Raw genomic sequence first — 26576 nt, forward strand, 5'->3', positions numbered from 1 at the left:
TTCACTCACATTATAGACCTGTTGCTCACTCTTAGCCGAGGCCTATAGAATCGAACAAGACTAATAGGCGACACCTTCTAAAACAACTACCCAAATTAAAGTAAATCATCACACCAAGGATAGGCTACATGATTTTCACATGTTCAGATAAAAGTTTAATGGAAGTATTTATGTTTCTTTGTAATTTTGTCTTGTCTGGTTTTTCTTTATTTATATTATTTTCTACATTGTATAATAATAGTGAAGACTGGAATAACACATATGGAGTAATGTAGTAACCAAAAAAGTGTTAAACAGTGTTAAACAAATCACAATATATGTTCTTCAAATAGCCCCCATGTTGCATTGATGACAGCTTTGCACACTCTTTGCATTCTCTCAACCAGCTTCATGAGGTAGTCACCTGGAATGCATTTCAATTAACAGGTGTGCCTTGTTAAAAGTTAATTTGTGGAATTTATTTCCTTCTTAATGCGTTTGAGCCAATCAGTTGAGTTGTGACAAGGTAGGGGAAGTATGGAAATGGTCTTTTACCAAATTGGGCTAAGTACGTATTATGGCAAGAACAGACAGCTCAAAAAAGCAAAGATAAACAACAGTCCAACAACAGTCCATCATTACTTTAAGACATGAAGGTCAGTCAATATGGAGAATTAAGAAATGTTTAAGTTTCTTCAAGTACAGTCTCAAAAATCATCAAGCCCTATGATGAAGCTGGCTCTCATTAGAAACGCCACAGGAATGGAAGACCCAGAGTTACCTCTGCTGCAGAGGATAAGTTCATTATACCAGAGATACCAGCCTCAGAAATTTGAACCCAAATAAATGCTTCACAGAGTTCAAGTAACAGACACATCTCAACATCAACTGTTCAGAGACTGTGTGAATTTACATCCACATAATGCAGTTAAAACCGGTGTGTCAATCTGAGTAACATAATAAAAAGATCCCAATCAAGATCGGTCAATTTAAACTATAGACATTTTTTTTTGCATGGGCTAGACATCTCAATCCTCCGCGCTACAGTGGTGTTTTTCAGACCATGTCATGGGACTAGTCTGAAGATAACCTATACAAGTGAATGGTAGTATGGAGGTAGTTTTGAACCAACAAAAATAAGAGGTTAAATATGTGTTCAAAAAAACTATTTCCTGAGCCTTCTTATCTCCTAGATATAGAACAGACACTAAACAACCTTATTCCCAACAGTTTATACTTTGAGGTTAACAGCTTGTGTGCTATCCATACATTTAGCGTACCTCCTACAAATAGGTCTATTGCCACATGTCCACCAGATGCATCAAACTCTTTGCGTTCGGTCAGAAGTAATTAATTGTCAATGGAGCAGTCCGCAACACTATGTTGGGGGTGCTGCACTAGGCTGCGGTGCGTTCTGTGTACCGTTCCGTCTGAAGTCATTCATTATCAATGGAGCAGTCCGCAACACTATGTTGGGGCTGCGGTGCGTTCTGTGTACCGTTCCGTCAGAAGTCATTCATTATCAATGGAACAGTCCGCAACACTATGTTGGGGGTGCTGCACTAGGCTGCGGTGCGTTCTATGTACCGTTCCGTCAGAAGTCATTCATTATCAATGGAGCAGTTCGCAACACTATGTTGGGGGTGCTGCACTAGGCTGCGGTGCGTTCTGTGTACCGTTCCGTCTGAAGTCATTCATTATCAATGGAGCAGTCCGCAACACTATGTTGGGGCTGCGGTGCGTTCTGTGTACCGTTCCGTCAGAAGTCATTCATTATCAATGGAACAGTCCGCAACACTATGTTGGGGGTGCTGCACTAGGCTGCGGTGCGTTCTATGTACCGTTCCGTCAGAAGTCATTCATTATCAATGGAGCAGTTCGCAACACTATGTTGGGGGTGCTGCACTAGGCTGCGGTGCGTTCTGTGTACCGTTCCGTCAGAAGTCATTCATTATCAATGGAACAGTCCGCAACACTATGTTGGGGGTGCTGCACTAGGCTGCGGTGCGTTCTGTGTACCGTTCCGTCAGAAGTCATTCATTATCAATGGAACAGTCCGCAACACTATGTTGGGGGTGCTGCACTAGGCTGCGGTGCGTTCTGTGTACCGTTCCGTCAGAAGTCATTCATTATCAATGGAGCAGTCCGCAATGCGCATGTGGGCAGTCCGCATGTGGGCATGTATGGCTGCCAATGGGACTGGTTCCCTTGCATTTATTGATGTGACTGCTAACAAAAGCAGCAGAATAAATTCTGAAGTGTTTAGGGTTACATTATCTGCTCAGATTCAGCCAAATGCTTCAAAACTCATTGGATGGCGTGTCACAGTGCAGATGGACAATGACCCGAAGCATACTGCAAAAGGCAAAGTGGAATGTTCTGCAATGGCCAAGTAAATCACATGACCTGAGTCCAATTGAGCATGCATTTCACTTGAAGGCAAAACACCCCAAGAACAAGCCGGAACAGAAGACAGCTGCAGTAAAGGCCTGGCAGAGCATCAGCAGGGAAGAAACCAAGCATCTGGTGGTGTCTATGGGTTCCAGTCTTCAGGCAGTCTTTGACTGCAAATTATTTGCTACAAAGTATTAACTCACAATTTAATTTTGGATTGTTAGTTTGTCAAATTACTTTTAAGCCCCTAAAATTGGGGTGAGATGTTCACCGTTCAGTCAATTTGGATGTAAATACCCTCATATTAATGCTGTAAGTCTGCTCCTTCAGCTCATCTTTCCTTTCAAATCAATTGTGGTGTAGAGCTAAAATGATAACTTGTTCAATGTACTAATATTTATGGACCTGACTGTGTCAAAGTCAGATTGATGAGCAGAATAAGCTTGTTGAAACAGCCTTGTAATCAAGTTAAAGATCTGATTGACAGGTAATGAATTTAACCATAGGCCACAAAATGTGTTGCCCCAATTCCGTATTCTGACATTTCAGCTTCGAAATAAATACAGATGTAACATGTTTGGGAGAATATATTTATTCACAAAAAATGAACAGGAAAAACAAGGGTTACAAGAGACAAAAGACTTATTGCATATGTGAAACATTCAACCAATCCTGTAAAGAGTCATTACAGGAGTCAAAAAGAGGAAAAGCAAGTGAAAGTTAAAATATCTATACAGGAAATGTATTTTCTTTTTGTAATACATATTCAATCTTTTATTCACATGGATGCACTTGTGGTGTTGTAAAATAACTAATTAAAGTAAACTTCAAAACATTTCACTTTCTATGGCTTTGTGTAGGTTTTAATAAAATATAGTTATCTTAAATAGCTCTATATTAACCAGTGTCTTGTTCCATAAAGTGCAAACCCAGAACTACTATGTAGATCTCAATGACACAGCTAACAGGACGCACGGACATCAACCTAGGCCAAAATGTCTGTTACTAATGTCAATGACAGCAAGTATCATATAAAACTAGACGCAATCTTTGGTTCTGCTTCAAGCCTTAATCTAACATGCACTTTATCACACAGGTGGTATTGTCTAAGTCAGGGATTTGCAAACTTTTTGGGGCTGGGGAGGGGAGCCCTTTTGTGATAGAAAATTCATCAGGACCCCCCTCATAAATCATAACTAGAGTGAGATAAAAAAAAAATAGTCAACAAGGAGTTATCATGACTTCTGCAGTGTATGGCTGAACGATCCAAGTCTCTGGCCTGGGGTAAGAACATTTCAAGAACATTTGGGGCGGCAGGTAGCCTAGTGGTTAGAGCGTTGGGCTAGTAAGTGAAAGGTTGCAAGATCGGAGTCGGAGTTGAAAAATGTATAATTGGCGAAAATGTCGTCTGGCCGCGGACGCCCTGCAGTACCTCCACAGACGCCACTTTTAGAACCCCTGGTCCAAGTGGGACAAAATAATAGAAAATAAAATAATTTCCTATCAAGACGAACACATTCTGCAAAGCAGGCAGTCGAGATCAGTTCCATTCAAGTATTCTCAAGTGATCAGATTGTGTAGATTGCACAATGCTCTCGGCAAACGAAGTGGTATGCCGTCTGCTAAATGACCAAATGGAAAATAGCCTTGCATAACTCGAGCCTCAGGGTTGATCGAAAGCATTTCAACCAAGTAAGTGACCAAATTTTCGATTGAAAAAGGAGACACGGCTCACCAAAGACAGGAGACAAAATCTAGTAAAGGATGCTGGTGTGTTACTGCATAGCTGTGTGTGGTGAAACATTTGACCGGGTACTTGACCTAAACAGCTTTTAGATAATATGTTGACGTACTAATAGGCTTTTCACACTGCATGTTTCAGGTTAGCCTAGAGCTAAAGATATCCCAGGGCTAAGAGATGTTGAATCCAGTGTAAATAGTCTATACATGAAGGAAATGGTTGAGGTATGATGTATAATCAAAACACACAAAGCCACTCCACTTCAGCCATTTTGCATTTCAAGACCAAAATGAGGATCACACTCCCCAAAACAACTAGGAACTAGAAATTCTCCAACTTCCGAGCGTTCAAAACTGTGAAATCGAGGAAAAAGCAATCTGACTGAAAATGTATTTGAACCTTCATCAAACTCGGAATCTTGGGCCTCTTTCTAGAGCTCTGACTTTCCGACCTGAAGATCACCGACGTCATGATTTGCTAATGCATGATGCATCAAACGGCAAGTAGGGGCGGCAGGGAGCCTAATGGTTAGAGCATTGGACTAGTAACCGAAAGGTTGCAAGAATTAATCCCCGAGTTGACAAAGTAAAAATCTGTCGTTCCGCCCCTGAACAAGGCAGTTAACCCACTGTTCCTAGGTTGTAATTAAAAATAAGAATTTGTTCTTAACTGACTTGCCTAGTTAAAAAGATAAAACTTTACATTTATTTTTTTAAATAAATGTAAAAAAAAAATTGAGGCATAGAAACAGTGGTTGCCCACATGTGGGGGGAGACCATGTTCCAATGCCCTCAATTGGCCCCTCCCCTTTCCTGACAACCTAGACTAGTAAAGTGAAAACAAGATGGTGGTAACCTCACGAGACTAATGGGCTAGCACCTTGTCATGGATTTCTCCTGTGCAGTGCCCTCCTCTCAGATCAGGTGAAGGATTGGTAGCCATTAAAAGAGCAGCTTATTGCAGAGGTTCCCAAAGTTGTTGCACTGTGACCCATATAAAATAATTTATTGTGACCCACCAAGAAAACAAGAGCAATGTTTCTGACCAGGACCTGGTCTAAAGCCACAACCCAAATAAAAATGATTTGGTCATAAACCACCAAGCGGTGCTAAACCACCATTACACAGTTCCATAGATAGTTCAGAGGGCTGTACTAGCCTTGCTCATTGGGTGCGCTAGTAGTCTATAGGAGCCATTCAGGGCATCCCATAGGGCCTGGAGTGGTGCTCGTTGGGTGTGTGTGTGGGGTTATGATATCTACTCTGGCAATGGAGACGCAAGGCTACTAAATCTCAATATGCATGATCAGTTATGTTGCTAGAGCACAATGAGAACTGTATTCATCAAGGACCTTGTAATGTATCATAGCAATGGATGGCTGACAGAATGCATAGTGTTAAATGGGATCTCAGAAGTCCTGCTTGGCTAAACAATAGTGTACTGTACAACACCCATGAGATTCAGGGGCTTGGGTTGCAACTCATGGCCCCATACACCCACATGCTGCTTTACTGCTGCAATTAAAAACACACAATCATGGTTTCAAAGATGGTAGATGTTCCACCCACACAAGCACTCACAAACACATGCAATGTTAAGAGTCATTGATAGACGCATACAGAATCCACTTACCAGACACCTCACTAAACACAGACACACAGTTACACTTAACTTACAAAGAAAGTGTGAGATGATCGTCTAAAAACCATCAACCATTAAACACAAGACTTCTAAAAACAAGATAAGTGATTCCTTGAAGACCTTCAAGGTTAACAGCTCTCTTCATTTCTATCAGCCTGCCTCAAAATGCTGCAATAAGCAATGGCAGCAAACAGGACAGTGAATCATAATACTAGATCATGACCGTGTGCTGGATAAACCCTGCTCTTCTGGGGGGTGAGGGAGGGGGTTAAATCCAGCCAAAAGCCATCCTTCTCAACCAGCATAATTCTCAACAGATCTGGCAACCCAGGCCTGTGACTACCAGACAAGGACAGCACCAGAAGTGAGGTTGTTGTCATTTATATTTAGATAAAGGCTTTCACTCCAATGTGAATCATTCATTCTCAACAAGCTAGACAGAGGCCATATCAAGTATCATATCAGATTCAGTCCAAACGTAGTTGTAGCATCAGCCCCTGAGTATTTGCACAGGGTAAAGATAGTGTAGAACACAGATTGTCAGTCAGCCACTGTAGAATGTCCTAAAGGTACACAGAAAGGTATTCTCTAAATAGAGAAGTCACCTGTTCAGTGAGTATGAACTCACTATCAGGCTTGTTCTAGATTCTCCTGCTCGCTCGGTACAGGCTGTTGGAGCAGAATGGATCCTCTGTGATTTGGACGGAGGTGCAGAAATGGGTCAGCAAGCAGGACGTCCCCTGGCTCAAGGGCTGTGGCAGTGTAATGCACTGCATCCTGGGATAGAGGGCTGAGTTTTTGGCAGTCAGTGCAGTGATGTACAGATAGTATGAAGAGATGGGCAAGTGCATCTGTCTGCTTCAGGCTTTCTTATTGAAGTTATTCACTGTGCAAATAGAGAAAGGATTTCCAGTCTTTTAAAAAACATGTGCTTCTAAAGGCAGTCAGTTTATAGACAGCTAAGTGATTGCTTTTAGATGGCAACAAACAAAGGCTGAGCACAAGAAACTTAAAATGATAAGACTTAATTACTGTGTGTCAATAAAAATGATCAAAACAACAATTACTGTGACTTGATGCTTTACCCCCCAACTTAAATCCAAGCACAATATAATTATGGCTCCACTGAATCCTGTTGATTGCACTGGTGAAAATGCAGCTATAATATTGCATTAGCTATTTATGATTGGATAGTTATAATATATCAGTATAATATAAAGACTAGAATATAATAATATCAACCCTCAGCCACATCTCACTGAGGTGACTGGTTGGGTGGGTAACGACTAGCTGACCACTAGTCACTACGGTGAGAGGTTAACATTTGGCTACTTTGAACAACTAGGAATGAGCAGCCACAGACTATGGCACTACACAGCTAGGAACATAACTTAGCATCCACCTCACAATATGCTCTTAAAAGCCTTGAACAAACAGGTATAACTATGATCCAGGATTAAAATTAAAATACAATGAGTATATATAAATATATACACACACAATAAATACAAATAACAAGGAATACTATGGCATAATAAGATCTATTATGGTTAACAATTTCAAGGTACTACCAAATCCTTCCAGTTTCTAAGTTTGTTGTTTCCAATGCTGCAGCACCCTATTGATGGGCCAATCAGCAGAGTAAGTGACCGAACAGCAGCAGTATTCACAACCAACTCATAGTTCTACAGTTATTAAGCTTGATTTAGAGCAGCTCCCTAAAAAACAAGTGGCCATTAAGTTGTGATGGCACTATGTAGGAGCTCATCTGATTAGGGACTGGAATAGTCTTCTATAGGGAGATAGCTCGACCATTCACCACAACGCTCTGTGCTGTTTTATAATGTCCAGGCTCCAAACTCACAGTTCTACACCGAGCACAATGCAGCAGCCCAAAAGGCAAAATGGTTTAGTGTGTGTGTGGTCAACATGTCACCGTGCATGGTGCTAAACAGCAATTGAGAGTTTGAAAGATGAAGAGGTTGCAATTAGTACTTGCTTTCCTCTCTATCCATGGGTGCTTTATTCTGTCTCTCCAAAACTGGGCACGCTACCAACTCCTTCTCCATATTCTCCTCCTGCTGTTTTTCTTTCACTCTATTCTCTTCTCCTCTCCCAGGCTTCATGTCACCCAAATCCCCCCCTTATCTCCATCTCTTGTAAATCCTTTAACAAACGGTACTCATCTAGCAAACCCCTGATCATGCCTTTATCCCACAATGTCTATGTTGTTCTGTGCTGCCACACCAACTAGCCCCTCCCCATCTTGAACTAGAGCCCCTCCCCTGGCCACCAGCAGCTCCTCCTCTTGAATGGGTGCTGCAAAAAGCTTCTCTGGGTCACCCGTGGCGACAGAGGAAGCGCGTTGATTGGTCCTTTCCAGCTTGCGGTGCATGCGTGGCTCCTGGGGCGAGTCCTTCTGGTCAAAGACGTCCCTGATTCGGTTGACGCAGACGTTAGCCGCTTCCCTAGTCTCCCTGGAGAGCTGTGATAGACTGAGAAAGCCGTGGGGGAGGTCGTCCACCACACACAGGGTGACTGGCTGATCTACGTTCCTCAGGCGCTTGGCAAACATCACAGAGTCATCCAGCATGGGGTCTAACGCACAGGCCTAAGGGGAGAGGGAGAGAAACAACAGAGTCAAAGAGGGTCTTCTAGGATCATGTAAAAACAAAAATACTAAATTGGTAGAAAAGACCAGAAAAAGATTGGGACAAGCCAATCGCCAACTCCATTTCCCTCCCTCTCACCACTAGGTAGTCCTCCCTCCCTCTCACCCACCACCTCCCTCCCTCTCACCCACCACTAGGTGTATGGGGGGCAGTCCTCTCAGCATGCTGTCGGGGGCCAGTAGAGGAGACATGTAGGGGTTCCTGACGACAGGCGAGGTGGCCAGCTTCATCTCAGCCAGCCGCTCAGAACGCAGCGGTTCGAAGCCCAGGGGGAACTCCCGAGGGTGCTCCAGCACCACGCCCTCCTCCCCCTCAGGGGGCGCTATGGCTACAGAGGACAGAGCATCCGACATGGACACCGCCTCCTCTTTGGAGAGGAAGAAGCTCACGTTGTCAGGCTGGAGGGGTACAAGGAAAAAATGTTACCATGGCAATACATAAGTTATCACTAGTCAAGGACCAAGACTGTGGAAACTTTATGGTATAAGATACTAGATAATACTGAAGTGTCTTTCCGTTGGGACCAGACACTTGTTCTAAGAATCTACAAGCCTCAAGTATATTTTTTCCATTTCAAATCACAGGAACAAAGACTGACATGTTTCACTGTGACAGTTCTTCATATTCCCCCTGGAGACAGAGGCATTCATTCAGACTGGCTTTATAGAAACACAGATGATCTCCATACTGACACACTACAGGTTACACTCAGACACACAGTTCTGCCTGTCTGCGCCAGTTAAATCTGTGTAGGAGGGAACAAGACAAGCAGCTTGGTCACCATCTATTTGCATAAATTATTCAGCGACAGGCTTCGTTAAGACAAACACCAACAATTCAGTGACAGGTGTATCTGAAGTGGCCGTAAACGCAGTAGAGTTCGAAGATTATGATTTTTCAACGCCAATACCAATTATTGGAGGACAAAAAAAAGCCGATACTGATTAAAATCGGCCGATTTATATAGATATATATTTGTAATAAATGACAATTACAACAATGTTGAATGAACACTTATTTTAAATTAATATAATACATAAATAAAATAAAATTTGTCTCAAATAAATAATAAAACATGTTCAATTTGGTTTAAATAATGCAAAAACACCGTGTTGGAGACGAAAAGTGTAATATGTGCCATGTAAGAAAGCTAACGTTTAAGTTCCTTGCTCAGAACATGAGAAAGCTTGTGGTTCATTTTAACATGAGTCTTCAATATTCCCAGGTAAGAGGTTTTAGGTTGTCATTAAAGGAATTATAGGACTCTCTCTCTCTATACCATTTGTATTTTATATACCATCACTATTGGATGTTCTTATAGGCACTTTAGTATTGCCAGCCTAATCTCGGGACCTGATAGGCTTGAAGTCAAACAGCGCTGTGCCTCAAGCATTGCTAAGAGCTGCTGGCAAACGCTGTAAAGTGCTTTTTGAATGAATGCTTACAAGCCTGCTACTGCCTTTCACCGCTCAGACTGCTCTATTAATCATAGACTTAATTATAACATAATAAACACACAGAAATACAAGCCTTTGGTCATTAATATGGTCAAATCCGGAAACTATCATTTCGAAAACAAAACTTTTATTCTTTAAGTGAAATACGGAACCGTTCTGTATTCTATCTAACAGGTGGCATCGATAAGTCTAAATATTGATGTTACATTGCACAACATTCAATGTTGTCATAATTATGTACAATTCTGGCAAATTAATTACAGTCTTTGTTAGGAAGAAATGGTCTTCACACAGTTCGCAACGAGCCAGGCAGCCCAAACTGCTGCAAATACCCTGACTCTGCTTGCACTAAAGGCAAGAGAAGTGACACAATTTCCCTAGTTATTATTGCCTGCTAACATTAATTTCTTTTAACTACATATGCAGGATAAAAAATATATATATACACTCGTGTATTGATTTTAAGAAAGGCATTGATATTTTATGGGTATGTACATTTGTGCCACGATTGTGCTTTTTTCACGAATGCACTTTTGTTAAAATTGTCACCCGTTTGGCAAAGTTTAAGTAGGCTGTGATTCGATGATAAATTAACAGGCACCGCATTGATTATATGCAATGCAAGACAAGCTAGTTAACCTGGTAATATCATCAACCATGTGTAGTTAACTAGTGATTATGTGATGACTGTTTTTACAAGACAAGTTTAATGCTAGCTAGCAACTTACCTTGGCTCCTTGCAGCCACACGGTCCTTTTGATGCGGCACTCGCGTAACAGGTGGTCAGCCTGCCACGCAGTCTCCTTGTGGATTGCAATATAAATCGGCATCCAAAAAGGCCGATTACCGACTATTATGAAAACTTGAAATCGACCTCCAGCAGTAAGGATGAAGCTGCCACACTGATCTGAAGTCAGTTTAACCCCCCCCCCCAAATTGTTAAGAATAAGTTTTGGAGAGGGTAATCTGATCCTACATCTGTTAAGGGCAACTCAGGGAGTATCATACCGTGGGTTCGGGGAACACCATTGCATTGTGGGCAGGAGTGGTGGGGGCAGCAGCGGGAGTGGAGTTGGCGTTGTTGGCGTGGCCTGCCAGGTCCTGGCAGGTGTGGCTCTTCAGAGACTCTCTCCTCAAGGAGAAGTCAAAGGGATGCTCAGGGGGCACGGGGGGGTCCGAGTGGGGTGAGCTGATGGATGCCTCAGACACACTCTTCCTCACTGACGAAGACGTATCTGGAGAGAGAAGAGAGTCATTGACAAAATAAGACAGAGTGAGAGACAAAGACTGAGGCCATTATGGAACAGGGAAACATCAATGAAGACATATGATTGGAGGACGGTGAGAAGAGGCAGGGGTGAGCGGCGTGTGGTTATTGGGAGATGGATATTAAAAGCTAGAATCGTTAGATACTACATTCATTCTTGGACTCAAATTATTGATATACACCATTGATTGTTGAAGAATATAACTTAAAAATGCCTCATGAGCTTAGTTTAAATGTCAATATCCCATCAGAGCCCCACATATAATCTTATTTCACCCCAATGTTTCAAACAATATAAATGTAAACTAACACTGTAAAGCTTTAAAACATGGTTAAAACTGCAATTTTTATCATCACATGGATTGTAAGTCCTTCCATCCATAGCTGTCTACAGTATGAATTTGAGAATGGTTACATTGCTCCAGACCCATCCCTCAGCTTTTTACCAAAACAGATGCAAGGTGCCCACTTTGATTATAGCTTTAAGCAATAATGGTGTCATTACGATATGATCTCCCCGTCACAACACAGCTGTAAGAGGTGTCATGGCTTGTCTGTTCTCAAAGCTGTACTCACTGAGCTCTTCTATTAATAATGGCCTTTAATAATGTACACCCCCCAATGATACAGTCATTAGTCTGGCCCACAGCTGCTGTGTGTCAGGTAACATGGTGACGCCTGGAATAGTCTGCTTACTGCAGGGTTTCAACACAATTAGTGGGGAGAGCCTTCTGTGGCCTGAGACTAAGCAGTGAATTGATCTGGATGGATGAGGGTGTGACGTAACAGGGTGGTGGCCGTGGGTGATTGATGGGTTAATTAGGTCAACTGTGGATATCAATGTCAATCAAATATTCCATACATGGACCTTCTGGTAATAGGAAAAAATTATTTCACCTCAGTCAGACACTAAGATGCGTGAACACAATGACACAGACACACCCCCCCCCCCCCCCCAAGACCACCCCCCCCCCCACACAACACACGTGTACCTACCTGTTGATGCCGTGGCAGTGGCTCTGTTGGGGTCCAGTAGGGAGTGGATCCAGTTGGAAGCTCCCTGTTTGAAGTCTCTGAGCAGCAGGGCCGTGTCTCTTCTCACCATGCTCAGAGTGCTCACCTTCTCCACCTGCTTCTCTGCCTGGGGCTCCTCACCTGGGGGAGAGGGGAAATGTGATACCCATCACTCACCAGCATTGATTGGCATGCACAAACACCACGCACTACACTCAGGGGCAGTAAACCATCTCTGCACCCTCTCACACAGTCTTACCTGCGTAGGCGCTGAGACACCTGGAGAGCACACTGAGGGGCAGTAGGGGGTCAAAGAGGGTGAGCAGGCGGGAGGGCGAGGCATAGGCGGTGAGCAGGATGGCAGGGTAGGCAGCTACGATGCCATCCGGCATCCGCACGCCGTGAGATGCAGCGCGCATCGATGTTGTAATACACAGGTTACCACCAGCACTGTCACCGGCTAGACAGACATTCTCCCCCGTCCAACCTGAGAGAGAGGAGAGTCCGAGTCAGTAGATTGAGGCAAGAGTGTGACAGAAAAACAGAAAGAGGGAGAGAAAGGAGAAAAGCTGAGTAAAAGTGAGAATCTGCATAACACTTCCAAGTCCCACTCTCTGTACCCATGTCTATATGGGGCAATGAGGGGTGGTTGTTGATATGCAAGTACTGTATAGGTGTTGTTTTATCTTGTCCCACAATGTTTTATAATTGAGACATAAGTTGAGACTATGGCCATCAGTTAAGTGAGTTCCAAGCTAACCAGACTTTAGCTTTCTGTCATAATAAAGTACCAGGAAATATCCAAATAAATATTGAGAACATTGGGAATTAAGCCCATCTGAAAAAGCAGGTCTGTCTATTTATATATACAGTTGAAGTCAAAAGTTAACATACACCTCAGCCAAATACATTTAAACTCAGTTTTTCAATTCCTGACATTTAATCCTAGTAAAAATTCCCTGTCTTGGGTCAGTTAGGATCACCACTTTACTATTATTCTGACATTTCACATTCTTAAAATAGAAAGAATGGTTTCTTTCAGCTTTTATTTATTTCATCACATTCCCAGTAGGCCAGAAGTTTACATACACTCAATTAGTATTTGGTAGCATTGCCTTTAAATTGTTTAACTTGGGTCAAACGTTTCAGGTAGCCTTCCACAAGCTTCCCATAATAAGTTGGGTGAATTTTGGCACATTCCTCCTGACAGAGCTGGTGTAACCGAGTCAGGTTTGTAGGCCTCCTTGCTCGCACACCCTTTTTCAGTTCTGCCCACATTTTCTGTAGGATTGAGGTCAGGGCTTTGTGATGGCCACTCCAATATCTTGACTTTGTTGTCCTTAAGCCATTTTGCCACAACTTTGGAAGTATGCTTGGGGTCATTGTCCATTTGGAAGACCCATTTGCGACCAAGTTTTAACTTCCTGACTGGTGTCTTGAGATGTTGCTTTAATATATCCACATAATTTTGTCCTCATGATGCCATTTATTTTGTGAAGTGCACCAATCCCTCCTGCAGCAAAGCACCCCCACAACATGATGCTGCCACCCCCGTGCTTCACAGTTGGGATGGTGTTCTTCAGCTTGCAAGCCTCCCCCTTTAACCTCCAAACATAACGATGGTCATTATGGCCAAAACAGTTCAATTTTTGTTTCATCAGACCAGAGGACATTTCTCCAAAACGTATGATCTTTGTCCCGGTGTGCAGTTTCAAACTGTAGTCTGGCTTTTTTATGGTGGTTTTGGAGCAGTGGCTTCTTCCTTGCTGAGCGGCTTTTCAGGTTATGTCGATATATGACTTGTTTTACTGTGGATATAGGTACTTTTGTACCCGTTTCCTCCAGCATCTTTACAAGGTCCTTTTGCTGTTGTTCTGGGATTGATTTGCACTAAAGTACGTTAATCTTGAGGAGACAGAACGTGTCTCCTTCCTGAGCTGTATGACGGCCGCGTGGTCCCATGGTGTTTATACTTGCCTACTATTGTTTGTACAGATGAACGTGGTACCTTCAGGCGTTTGGAAATTGCTCCCAAGGATGAGGTCTTAGCAGATTTCTTTGAAGGTAGGCCTTGAAATAGATCCACTGGTACACCTCCAATTGACAAATGATGTCAATTAGCCTATCAGAAGCTTCTAAAGCCATGACATAATTTCTGGAATTTTCCAAGCTGTTTAAAGACATAGTCAACTCAGTGTATGTAAACTTCTGATCCACTGAAATTGTGACACAGTGAATTATAAGTGAAATAATCTGTCTGTAAACAATTGTTGGAAAAATTACTTGTGTCATGCACAAAGTAGATGTCCTAACCGAGTTGCCAAAACTAGAGTTTGTTAACAAGAAATTTGTGGAGTGGTTGAAAATACGAGTTTTAATGACTCAACCTAAGTGTATGTAAACTTCGACTTCAAATGTAGAGCATCAAAATGTTGTCAAAGACATGTCCCCCTGGGGACATTAAAGCCCATTCTATTCTAAGATAAAGTGGTAGTAGTGTGTTATCCTACCCAGCAGTTGGGTTAGGGTTAGATAAAGTGGTAGTAGTGTGTTATCCTACCCAGCAGGTGGTGGTTATTGATGGCCCAACAGTAAGGTTAGATAAAGTGGTAGTAGTGTGTTGTCCTACCCAGCAGCTGGTGGTTCTTGATGGCCCAGCAGTAGGCATAGAAGCAGTCCTCCAGGGCCCTGGGGAAGGGGGCTTCAGGGGCCAGAGAGTAGTCCACAGACAGGATGGGCACACCCAGGTCCTGAGACCAGCTCTTCAGGTACGGCTGGAGAAGAAAGAAAGGGGGTGAAAGGAGTGAGTGTACTGTAGATGGTGCAACCCCCTACCAGGGCAGGCAGAGTGCTGTTTGCAGTTCTGAAGGCTTCTTAGTGCCCCCTAGCTAGCTTTACAGGATGTGGTGTTGGGAAGGATAGGAGAGGGGTCCTGGTATCAGATGCCCACCTTGCAGGTTCTGTATTGGTGAACTACCAACCCAACCATACACTGCCTAACTCAAGTGGCGGCTTGGTAATTCTGTTATGAAAATACCAGTTATGTGCACTGTGCTCACAAATGAAATATGACAACCTTGCTCTCACTACACAGGGGTGGTGTTAACCTGTTGTTGCTATGCAATTTGATGTCATGGTAGCTAAATGATTAGCATTCTTAGACATACTTTCCAGATCAAACATCTTTAGAATACTTGCTTTTGATATTATAACCTTGTACGGTCATCAAGTACTTAGCTAAGTGAGAAGTCAAGAGTGCATACATCTGACAATAAATCTCATCTGACAATATTAGTCTGCCCTCCTCTACAGAAGTTTCTCTCCTGTCATTCGATCGCTCCATTGCCACTCCTCTTCTCTCTAAGCATCAGTGACAGTGTCAGTAGTGACAGCTCTGCCTCTCTAAACAATACACAGAGAGCCTCACCTCAGTGGCCCATGACTGGATGTGACCACATCACACTGCCAGACACCACCTCAACACCATCCCTGGGAATCTGCCCTGCACTTTTAAAGCCACGCTGCCATAATGGATCACAGTCTGGCACTGCTGACATGCGTGTCGTGGTGTGCGCGCGTGCCTGCATGACAATTTGAACGATCGTCATTGTCAGTACATGATGCGTTTTGAAACCCGTCAGCGCCGCTGGCCAGGTCTGCCCATGACAAGGCTTGCCAGCGGACCCCACAGAGAGAGATGAATGCCCTCTCAGACTATCCATCTCCTCACTGGCCAGGGGGAGGAAGGAAGAACAGAGTGGGTACAGTGAAGGAGATAGGAGAGAGAAAGGAAAGCAAAGAGCAGAGGTGGATTATAAAAATGACAGAAGAGGTCATTAGGACAAAGGAGAGTAGAGCACAAAGGGAATAATGATCAGAAAGGAGGAAAGCGTAGAGGACAGGGTTAGAGGAGAGAGCCTAAAGCATGGAGATCACACACAGACAGACATCTTCCATTAGGGCCTATGTAATATAAAGCCATAATAACTTCATGCAGAGTTCCAGGCTAATTCAACATGACAGGCTTGTTCCTCCTCAGATCACTTCCTATAGCCTCTGGTTGCAAGGCTATTGGAGATCAAGGGACTGCCAGTCCACTCTGGTTTCATGGTGATGCGTCTCAGTGGTACCCTGCTGGTTATATAATACAGGGGGGAGAGGGAGAGAGAGGAGATGGAATGAAGAGGGAGGAGAGACAGACAGGAGTGGATTTGGGGGAAAGAGGGGCTGGCCTGCACCAATCACTGGATAATATAGAGTGATATAAATATATAAGTCAGTTTGTGTCCATCAACCCTATTGGATGAATTAAACAGTCATTAGCAGGAACGGCTCATTACAGGGAAGCCATGGAATGAAAACACAATCATTCAGAACATATCCTCAAGACCACCAAGTACCCATCTAACAACACAATTCTCAAACTATTCATTAGAATGGTTTGATTCCAGTTAACAAAATAAATAAAATAAAAAAGACATTGGGGTCTTGAACATGATAGGCTGTGGAACCCATGGCCACACACCATGGGTTCCCACCATAGAGACACTAGTTAGGTTAAAGGTGAAACGTGACGGTCAATTCCTCCCAACAAACAAACGAGAACAGAATGTGTTATTACCTCGTGAGACTTGGAGGTCTGAGCCACAAAGCCTCCTCCGTGGTAGTGCACCAGCAGCCAGCGAGAAGGGGGGCTCTGCTTGGTCTTCATTCCCAGAGACAGGGAGATAGGACCACCCTCAGAACGAGACAGGGACAGCAACGCCTCACTGTCCTACAGAAGAGGGAGGGAGACAGAGACAGCCAGAGAATCACTATCGCAATCAAAGCTAGAAAAAAAATCTGTTTTCACTTCATTTGCTACAGATATTGATTTGTCCATTTGCTTTACAGCTCTCTGTTGAACAATCTCTTCAGTACTAGCTTGGACTAGCTGTGTGGTTTGTTCTCTGCTCCAGACTGTCCTTCCAGCTCCACCACAAACACACCATTCTCATTCCCATTCATTAACATTAGCAGGGAACAGCAGAGGCTTTTGCTTGTGTTTGCCACATAAGACAACAGCTCTTTGACTGAGCAGGATCAATGAGTGAGTTAAAAAGTGTTGGCTGATATCATGTCTGGTATAATGCCAGACTACAGATGCTCAGCTCTGCTGTTCAATACCTCCCCAAATAAATAAAGTGTGTGTGTGTGGATTTAAAGGGATTAAGAGCTGCGGATGAGCGGAGAAGACAACACTGTCATTTACTACAGCTGCTCTCAAACAAAGGAAACGTAAAGTAACAGAATCCCTTGATGTTCAAGCATTTCACGCAGGAAGGGGCTTCTCAACAGCTGATGAAAGCAGCAGCTTAAATCCAATTAACTTGGGAAATACACACTGTCATACTGCTGCTGTCAAAGGTTTTACAGCGACAGCAGCACATTTTGATCTACCAGTCAAAGGTTCTGCTTGTCAGATTTGAAAGGTTAACAAAAGTGAACTTTGACCTACAATCAGCTGAGACTGGAATGTAACCAGTATGAGACCAAGGTTGTATTCACTAGGAAACAAAGAACAAAGCGGGACCGACAGTTGAAGTCAAATACATTAGCCAAATACATTTACTCAGTTTTTCACAATTCCTGACATTTAATCCTAGTAAAAAATTTCCCCGTCTTAGGTCAGTTAGCATCACCACTTTATTTTAAATTTATGAAATGTCAGAATAATAAGAGAATTATTTATTTCAGCTTTTATTTATTTCATCACATTCCCAGTGGGTAAGCAGTTAACATACACACAATTAGTATTTGGTAGCATTATCTTTAAATTGTTTAACTTGGGTCAAATGTTTTAGGTAGCCTTCCACAAGCTTCCCATAATAAGTTGGGTGAATTTTGGCACATTCCTCCTGACAGAGCTGGTGTAACCGAGTCAGGTTTGTAGGCCTCCTTGCTCGCGCACCCTTTTTCAGTTCTGCCCACACATTTTCTGTAGGATTGAGGTCAGGGCTTTGTGATGTCCACTCCAATACCTTGACTGTTGTCGTCCTTAAGCCATTTTGCGACAACTTTGGAAGTATGCTTGGGGTCATTGTCCATTTGGAAGACCCATTTGCGACCAAGTTTTAACTTCCTGACTGATGTCTTGAGATGTTGCTTTAATATATCCACATAATTTTGTGTCCTCATGATGCCATTTATTTTGTGAAGTGCACCAATCCCTCCTGCAGCAAAGCACCCCCACAACATGATGCTGCCACCCCCGTGCTTCACAGTTGGGATGGTGTTCAACTTGCAAGCCTCCCCCTTTTTCCTCTAAACATAACGATTGTCATTATGGCCAAACAGTTCAATTTTTGTTTCATCAGACCAGAGGACATTTCTCCAAAAAATGACATTTGTCCCCATATCCCGTTGCAAACCGTAGTCTGGCTTTTTTATGGCGGTTTTGGAGCAGTGGCTTCTTCCTTGCCAATATAGGATGTCAATATAAGACTCGTTTTGCTGTAAATGTAGCCGATGTGAAATGGCTAGCTAGTTAGCGGTGATGCGCGCTAGTGGCGTTTCAATCGGTGACGTTATTTGCTCTGAGACCTTGAAGTAGTGGTTCCCCTTGCACTGCAAGAGCCGCGGCTTTCGTGGAGCGATGGGTAACGATGCTTCGAGGGTGACTGTTGATGTATGCAGAGCGTCCCTGGTTCGCGCAAAGGTCAGGGCGAGGGGACGGACGTAAAGTCTATACTGTTGCATAAATATAGATACTTTTGTGCCTGTTTCCCCCAGCAGCTTCACAAGGTCCTGTTGTTCTGGGATTGATTTGCACTTTTCGCACCAAAGTACATTCATCCCAAGGAGACAGAACGTGTCTCCTTCCTGAGCTGTATGACGGCCGCGTGGTCCCATGGTGTTTATACCGGCGTACTATTGTTTGTACAGATGAACGTGGTACCTTCAGGCGTTTGGAAATTTCTCCCAAGGATGAACCAGACTTGTGGAGATCTACAATTTTTTTCCGAGGTCTTGGCTGATTTCTTTTGATTTTCCCATGATGGCAAGCAAGAGGCACAGAGTTTGGAGGTAGGCCTTGAAATACATCCACAGGTACCCTTCCAATTGACACAAATGTCAATTAGCCTATCAGAAGCTTCTAAAGCCATGACATAATGTGGAGGACAGATGAGCCTCTTAAAGAAGAAGTTACAGATCTGTGAGAGCCAGAAATCTTGCTTGTTTGTAGGTGACCAAATACCTATTTTCCACCATAATTTGCAAATAAATTAATTAAAAATCCTACAATGTGATTTTCTGGATTTTATTTTCTCATTTTGTCTGTCATAGTTGAAGTGTACCTATGATGAAAATTACAGGCCTCTCATCTTTTTAAGTGGGTGAACTTGCACAATTCGTGGCTGACTAAATACTTTTTTGCCCCACTGTAATTATAGGTCATTTCACCAACTCGGCCATATTTGGGAAACTTGTGTGGGACACCTGGGGACTTCATGCTAAATGTCATGTACGGTAGCTCACCGATTCCTGAAGTTTGCACACCTACAGTGGCCCTCTTGTGTTATCCATCAAAATTATCTCCAGCATCCTATTCTAGTACATGTGAAAGATGATGCTACAACAATAAAAAACAGTAAACGTATGCTCTTTCTTTCTCTTTTCTTACACCAGATCTGTGTTATATTCTCCTACATTCAATTAACATTTGAATGTTTCCATTCAAATGATACCAAGAATATGCATATCCTTGCCTCTGGGGCTGAGCGACAGGCAGTTAAATTAGGGTATGTCTTCAGTCGGAAATTGAGAACAAGGGATGCAGCCATAAGAGGTTAAAGGCACAGTCAACTCATGTATGTAAACTTCTGACCCATTGGAATTGTGATACAGTGAATTATAAGTTAAATTATCGGTCTGTAAACAATTGAATCGGATAAAAAATATATATATAAATAACAGGTATTTGAGTCACTTCAAACTGCCAATATGAACAGAGCTTTAGTTACCTGTCCCTCCCTCAGCTCGAAGGAGATCAGCCTCATCTGTACGGGGCCAGGGCCGGTGTGGGCCGACGGGGCCTCTATGGTGACAGTGAGGTGGGGATCAGCCACCAGCGGGAGGTCAAAGGGCACAGGGGGCACTGAGAGGGCACGGTTCACCTTCACCTGGGTGGACGTCATACTGGCTAGACTCTGAGGGGGAGAGTGGAAGGAAAGGAAGAAGATTAGTTTGTTATCCGTCACAGATACATTGTAATGTTTCAGTCTTTTCCTTTAGGAGGAGGGACAAGAAAGAGAGCAGATAAACATTCATAATATCATTTAATTATTTTGATCTTCCGGTCATTTTTAAGTCAATAAACTTGACCAAAGACAAAGCTGAGAGCATCTCCTCGTGGCAGGAAAGAATCCAGTAAAATCTAAACAGTGACAGTATTACAAGCTCTGCAACTACATAACTATGAGAGGAATGAAAGACAGAGTTAAGATAGCCAACAGGACAAACGCTGAGCAACACATACAAGGGAAGAGTATTCTACCACTGAGCTGTACATCCCAGCGCAAGGGAAGAGTATTCTACCACTGAGCTGTACACCCCCGCGCAAGAGTAATCTACCAGCGACCCGTTCCAGGGTCCGTCCAGAGTGGTCAGTGACTCACAGATAGAACCTCAGTCTCTGTGATGTTCCAGAAGGCCTTCCAGAAGTGGACGTCCAGGTTCTGAGTGATGCGTTCAAACTCCGCCCCCCTTAACTCTGGGTCGATGGCGTACTTCCCTGAGGTAAAGAAGGAGCTGGCTGCTACACCTGGAGAAAGAGGGAAGGGGGAGAGAAAATCGTGGAGAGATGGTTGTAGGAGGCAGGCAAGAAGGAGAGGGCAATAGACAGTTGCAGGTAAAAAGATAGGGGGACAAGGTAGTGGAAGTGGCAGAGGGAAAAGGTATAGGTATGGATAAAGATGAATGACAGAAAAGGGACAGGGAAAAGAGAGAGAGAGTGGAGGAGAGGGAGTGAGTGGATGCTAACACATCAAATCAACTCACAGACAGAAACACAGGGATGGGGAGGCAGAGAGAGCGATGGCCATGAGTGGAGGCAGTAGATGCTACTGTTAAACAGAACTCTTTCAATCTCTGTAGCTACAGGAGTGTCTGGATGAGACGGAGCAGTGGTCACCTGTTGTCCAGGAGAGCTGAATTGTATGGTTATTTGTTCCACCAGAGCACTAAAACAGAGGATTCCCCTAATTAAACACTAAGACTTGGTCACACTATGCCTGTGGTCACCTATTAACCATGTCAAAGCCTGGCTCTATCTCCCAGACTGAGACTACGGCAGTGGTCAGGGGGACAGACACTCACCATATGGTGCAATACCTCCTTCCTCCACTGGGAAGCAGCAAAAAGCAAAAGACAGTGTTAGATCATATTGTGTGTGTGCCATCACATCCTTCATAAACAACAGGTGTAGACTAACAGTGAAATGCTTACTTGTGTATGTGTGCTGTACGGAGAAGGTGCTTTCTGTACTCATAAGTGTCCATATATCAATGACCTATGAAATGTTGGAATCCTTCTTGACTGTAATGTGATTTGGTGATTAAAATAAAATAAACTACTAACTATCAAATGTGTGTGTGGGTTAATGTAAGTAAGTCTCCCTTTAAATGACCCTTTAATGATGTATTGTATCTAGCATTGATATTCACCCTCACAATCCCTTCACGTCAACTGAGTTGCCATGTCAGTAGAATGGTTTAGGATGTAAATGAGAATAAATTAATGACTGAGTGGCTTTTGTTTCCATCAATAGGGAGGTTTGCTGGAGCCACTGACCAATGCCTGACTGGTGGCGCCTGTAGTTCTCTCCGAAAGCCACCAGGCCGATGGCTATGGTCTGCAGACAGGGACGGATGGCTGGAGTGAACTGAAAGAGGAGAGACATGAAACCAATCACTACTAAATACTTTTCCCTGAGGCTAACAAAAAGGGCCTCAAGATCATCCCAAAAGTATTCTGCCCTCCCAGTCTTTTCTCCCCCCCCCCACCTGAAATCCGAGGCAGCGTCCGTAGAAGCAGCCCTTGTGCATGGAGGAGTACTCCCGGATGAAGCTCTGGCTGAGGCCGCTCTCCTCGTGGAAGAAGAGGTTCCCGTGGCTGTTGTCGTGCAGCAGTCGCTGGGCCAGGTAGAGCAGGGCTCTCAGCTGACATAGGGCCGAGCAGTAGGCCTCCATCTCCCCTGCGTTGTGGGCCGTCCGAAAGAAGATGCTGCGTCGGTTGGTGGAGATGTAGCGCCCCTTGTGGATGATGTGGAGAATGCAGCAGCGCACCACCTAAGAGCGGGGTGGGAAGAGGAAAAGTGCTGTGTGTGAGTGATAGAAATGACATTCAAAAAAGAGAATGTGTGAGAGAAAATAACAACAGGTACAGAAAAAAAGAGTGAGACAGATCATGAAAAAGGTGGAGACAGAAATTCAGAGACATTTAATAAGAGGTAAGCAGCTGGCAGAGAGGTCATGATTTCTCATCCATACAAGAGGGAGCCTGAATAGGTTCTATTATAACAAAAAAAACAGAATACAAAATAAACTTGAGGCTTACGATGCTGGTGTTGAATTTTTCCCAATGTTGAGACTGTTAGGAACACACATACACACTCCCTCTTAACACTCACACTCACTCTTGGGGTGGCAAGTAGCCTAGTGGTTAGAGCATTGGACGAGTAGCCGGAAGGTTGCTAGATCGAATCCCCGAGCTGACAAGGTAAAAATCTGTCGCTCTGCCCCTGAACAACGCATTTAACCCACTGTTCCTCGGCCGTCATTGAAAATAAGAATTTGTTCTTATCCGACTTGCCTAGTAAAATAAAAGGTAAACATTATTTTTTTTTAACTAGGGAGTTGTCACAGACACAAACCCTGCCATCCTACCTTGACTAGAGAGCGGTATCCATTGGCTGGTATGTGTGGGTCAAAGTCAAAGTGGTGGTAGACAGCAGCAAAGCCGGAGATGACAGGTTCCAGGCTGCGGGCGTGCTCCTGGATCAGGGTCATGGTGTCCACCAGTCGCTGTGCCGCACCCCCCTGGGACCCCTTAGCACCCTCAGAGAAGAACGTAGCATTCTCCTCACACACACTGTACAGAGCAGTAAACACCGCCTTAGTGTCCATCACTGGGGGGGAAGAGAGGGAAGCATGAAACAGTCAGCATGAAACAACAAAGACTGATCATGTCTAATTCCAAAAAAAAGATCTATGGCCATACTTAATACTCACTTCAATCAAATGGCTAACCCACTATAGCAGCACACAACAGTTGATTTGGAGTAAGAGTCTATCCCATGACATACCAGACAACATACACATGGCCACATTCAGAAAAACAGACCTTGTTTGTATCATTACCTAGCGACGCAATACTGCTGCTACTAGGGTGGCACATTTTGACCCAAATTAAACAATTTAAAGGCAATGTTACCAAATACTAATGGAGTGCATGTAAACTTCTGACCCACTGGGAATGTGATGAAATAAAAGCTGAAAGAAACCACTACTATTATTCTGACATTTCACATTCTTAAAATAAAGTGGTGATCCTAACTGACCAAAGACAGGGAATTTTTACTGGGATTAAATGTCAGGAATTGTGAAAAACTGAGTTTAAATGTATTTGGCTAAGGTATGTAAACTTCTGACTGTATACAAAGAAATGTCAATAGAAAAACAGGTCAATTTAAACAAAAATGCAGCTAGTTTGCCGTCTGTCTAACTTCAGTCTGAAGTGTGTAGGTGGCTAGCTAGCAAGGGGGAAAGAGTCTATAGCAACCATTTATGGGTAGTTGTGCTTTACATGGCAGTCAGAAAGAGACCATGTCACAGCCATGATAAATGTCCTAACACATGGCCTCATGTATTATTGCTTAAGTATAAAAGCTGATTGACTGAAATGTTGCGCAAGCTGGGAAAACTAAATCAAAGCTTCATTCCTCTAAGACAGTCATGTAACTGGAGCAGAGAGCAAGTGGTGGAACACATCGTGTTGCTGTCTTTTCTCGCTCTGTCCTTCCTCTGTGGTCCCAAAGGGAGGAACACGACTGAAACCACTTCTGAGAGGAGTTCATCAAACAAACAGAGTAACCATGCATTAATAGTGAACTGAACTGCCATCCAAGCAATAAACACCTCACGCCCTGGTACTCCACAAGGAGTCCACTCAGCCTGTACTCTGCCTGCCAGCCAGGCAGCCTGCTGTATTGAGTTCTAGTGAGCCACCTGAGAGCACAGTTTCCACAGCAGAAGCACAGGGAAGAGCACCCCGGGTGACACAGGTACTTACTGTATAGAATGACCGAGATGGAGAGAGACAGGGAGTGAGAGCATGCAGACGTTCAGAGTGAGAGCATGACCACACAAGGGAAATAAAGAGCATGCAATAGAAGGTGATTCATGTTCTCTCAGACAGTCAAGGCCACTGATTCTAAGATCCAACAATGCTTGAATTATGAATGTATATGGAAGATAAGAGACAAGGAAAGGAATAAGGAAGGCAGTACAGACAATGCCTCTCAGAGAAATGATGGTGGGCCAGCTACAGACATTTATGGTACTGTACAAGTCAGTCAGAGGGGCCATCACTTTGTTGTGAGGAATCTCAGCCTCCTGACATCCAGGCAGCAAACTTGTCTCACACCAGTGAATCTCCCCATCCTCTAGCCATCACTACATCCTTCTCCAATTGCTTCTCTCTTAAGCAATGGAATGACACACTAGGCGTGTGAAACTACCACATGCTGGAGGGAGATAGCACAAAACTTCACACTATTGAAGAAAAATTGATTATCAGGCTTATTCATTGCCAATGACTTATCCTCCTCCAAAGCATGAAGAAAATCCTGTGTAATTACCTGCTATTCTTCAGTTGACTGCTATATTGAGAACACCATATCCACCTTATGCTTTGCCCTACATTACCCAACCACCCTGTCCAATTCCCCAAATTCTCAGCCTCCTTCGTCACCAAGCATCCCAGAACGCAGCACTCCCTTTGGGACCAAACTCCTTCTCTTCCCCTAGCTCTTTGTATGCTCTCATTTTCTCCCTCCCTCCCTTCTCTGTGTCACAAACCAAGCATCTATAGTTAACCAGAAACAGAGGGAGGGTGTGTGCGCACATTGCCACCAACTCTGTCCAGCAGAAATGTGTCCAAAAGAGTTTGTCTGCAATGCTGGGCCCAGGGGCCACCAGTACCAGTGACTGGACATGACACACAAGTATAGCAACACTGAACCAGACACTGGCTTAGCAAGAGCTTAGTACAACTAGATACTTACACATTACATGACAAATTCATTAGGTTTTGTGATTAAGTAAATCAGAAACCTAAATGGAACCTAAAAGCAGCATGAAATTCTATTAAAATTTGTTATCTAAATTAGAAAGCAAACTCTTTCAAATGCAGTTAAGCCTTGTTTTATTTTAGAAGTTCTATGCATGTAATTTCCTATTAGTTACAGTTACTGGGAATATAGTCTACTGGGCATTACCATAACTTGCACACTGCCACACTGAAATGAAGAATAGAGGGTGAGATGTAAGAGGCTTTAACAAATAGGGGGGCGCAGAATTGGCCCAGCATGTTCCAGGTTAGGTGAGGGTTTGGCCGGGGTAGGCAGTCATTGTAAAATACGAATTTGTTCTTAACTGACTTGCCTAGTTAAATAAAGGTTAAATAATATAAAAGCAAACAAGGATGAATGGCACAGGGAGAGGGAGAAAGTGATATGGGCATTCACAAGGGGGAGAAGAATAGTGATTGAGTGAATGTGTCAAAAAGACGAGCGGAAGACCATTTCCTTCAGATCAACCTTCTTGGAGACAACACACACACACTTACTTATGAACATACTAAAAATGCAGGATGACCAAACATGTACTCACGGACCACACACACACACACGTGTTCCTTCACCACTGGTGGTGTGCAGCTCAGTGTTTCCGCTGCAGTCATTTAATGGTGGCACGCCACAGCAAAATCATTGCCACAAAGCCTAATTTTTTAAAACATTTTAATAAAAGTATGCCGAAGCACACTGAAGATATGCTAGAACAGTCCTCATTTACTATTCCTCTGCTAACTAAATGAGTAATGAATAGAAAAACCACAACACCATAGTATAACAGAAATTATCTATTTACCTAGTCTGCTTGTTGTTGTGTGTTCTATGCAAGAAACACTATAAATACAAAAGTGGACACCCTTTCAAATGAGTAGATTCGGCAATTTGAGCCACACCTGTTGCTGACAGGTGTACAAAGATCAAGCACACAGCTATGCAATCTCCATAGACAAACACTGGCAGTAGAATGGCCTTACTGAAGAGCTCAGTGACTTTCAAAGTGGCACCGTCATAAGATGCC

The 26576-nt window shown here is 43.5% G+C and overlaps 1 protein-coding gene across 5 annotated transcripts in view; it reads right to left on the reverse strand.

Moving 5' to 3' along the window:
• Nucleotides 1–2949: 2949 nt before the first annotated feature.
• Nucleotides 2950–26576, reverse strand: part of LOC135520530 (hormone-sensitive lipase-like) — a 38276-nt gene continuing 14649 nt past the window's right edge. For 4 of the 5 annotated variants that reach the window (XM_064946141.1, XM_064946145.1, XM_064946147.1 and 1 more), the window contains 13 exons: nt 23091–23332; nt 22209–22493; nt 21997–22087; nt 21523–21549; nt 20823–20968; nt 20169–20354; nt 16787–16939; nt 14795–14939; nt 12425–12652; nt 12148–12306; nt 10893–11119; nt 8559–8825; nt 2950–8366 (listed from right to left, as the gene is read on the reverse strand). In XM_064946141.1, the coding sequence (XP_064802213.1) occupies nt 7965–8366; nt 8559–8825; nt 10893–11119; nt 12148–12306; nt 12425–12652; nt 14795–14939; nt 16787–16939; nt 20169–20354; nt 20823–20968; nt 21523–21549; nt 21997–22087; nt 22209–22493; nt 23091–23332 (2558 nt within the window). In that variant the 3' untranslated portion in view covers nt 2950–7964. The remainder of the gene's footprint in view (nt 8367–8558; nt 8826–10892; nt 11120–12147; nt 12307–12424; nt 12653–14794; nt 14940–16786; nt 16940–20168; nt 20355–20822; nt 20969–21522; nt 21550–21996; nt 22088–22208; nt 22494–23090; nt 23333–26576) is intronic. The other variant, XM_064946144.1, reaches the window with a different exon arrangement.

Source organism: Oncorhynchus masou, chromosome 29 (genome assembly GCF_036934945.1).
Source record: "Oncorhynchus masou masou isolate Uvic2021 chromosome 29, UVic_Omas_1.1, whole genome shotgun sequence".
Classification (NCBI taxonomy): Eukaryota; Metazoa; Chordata; class Actinopteri; order Salmoniformes; family Salmonidae; genus Oncorhynchus; species Oncorhynchus masou.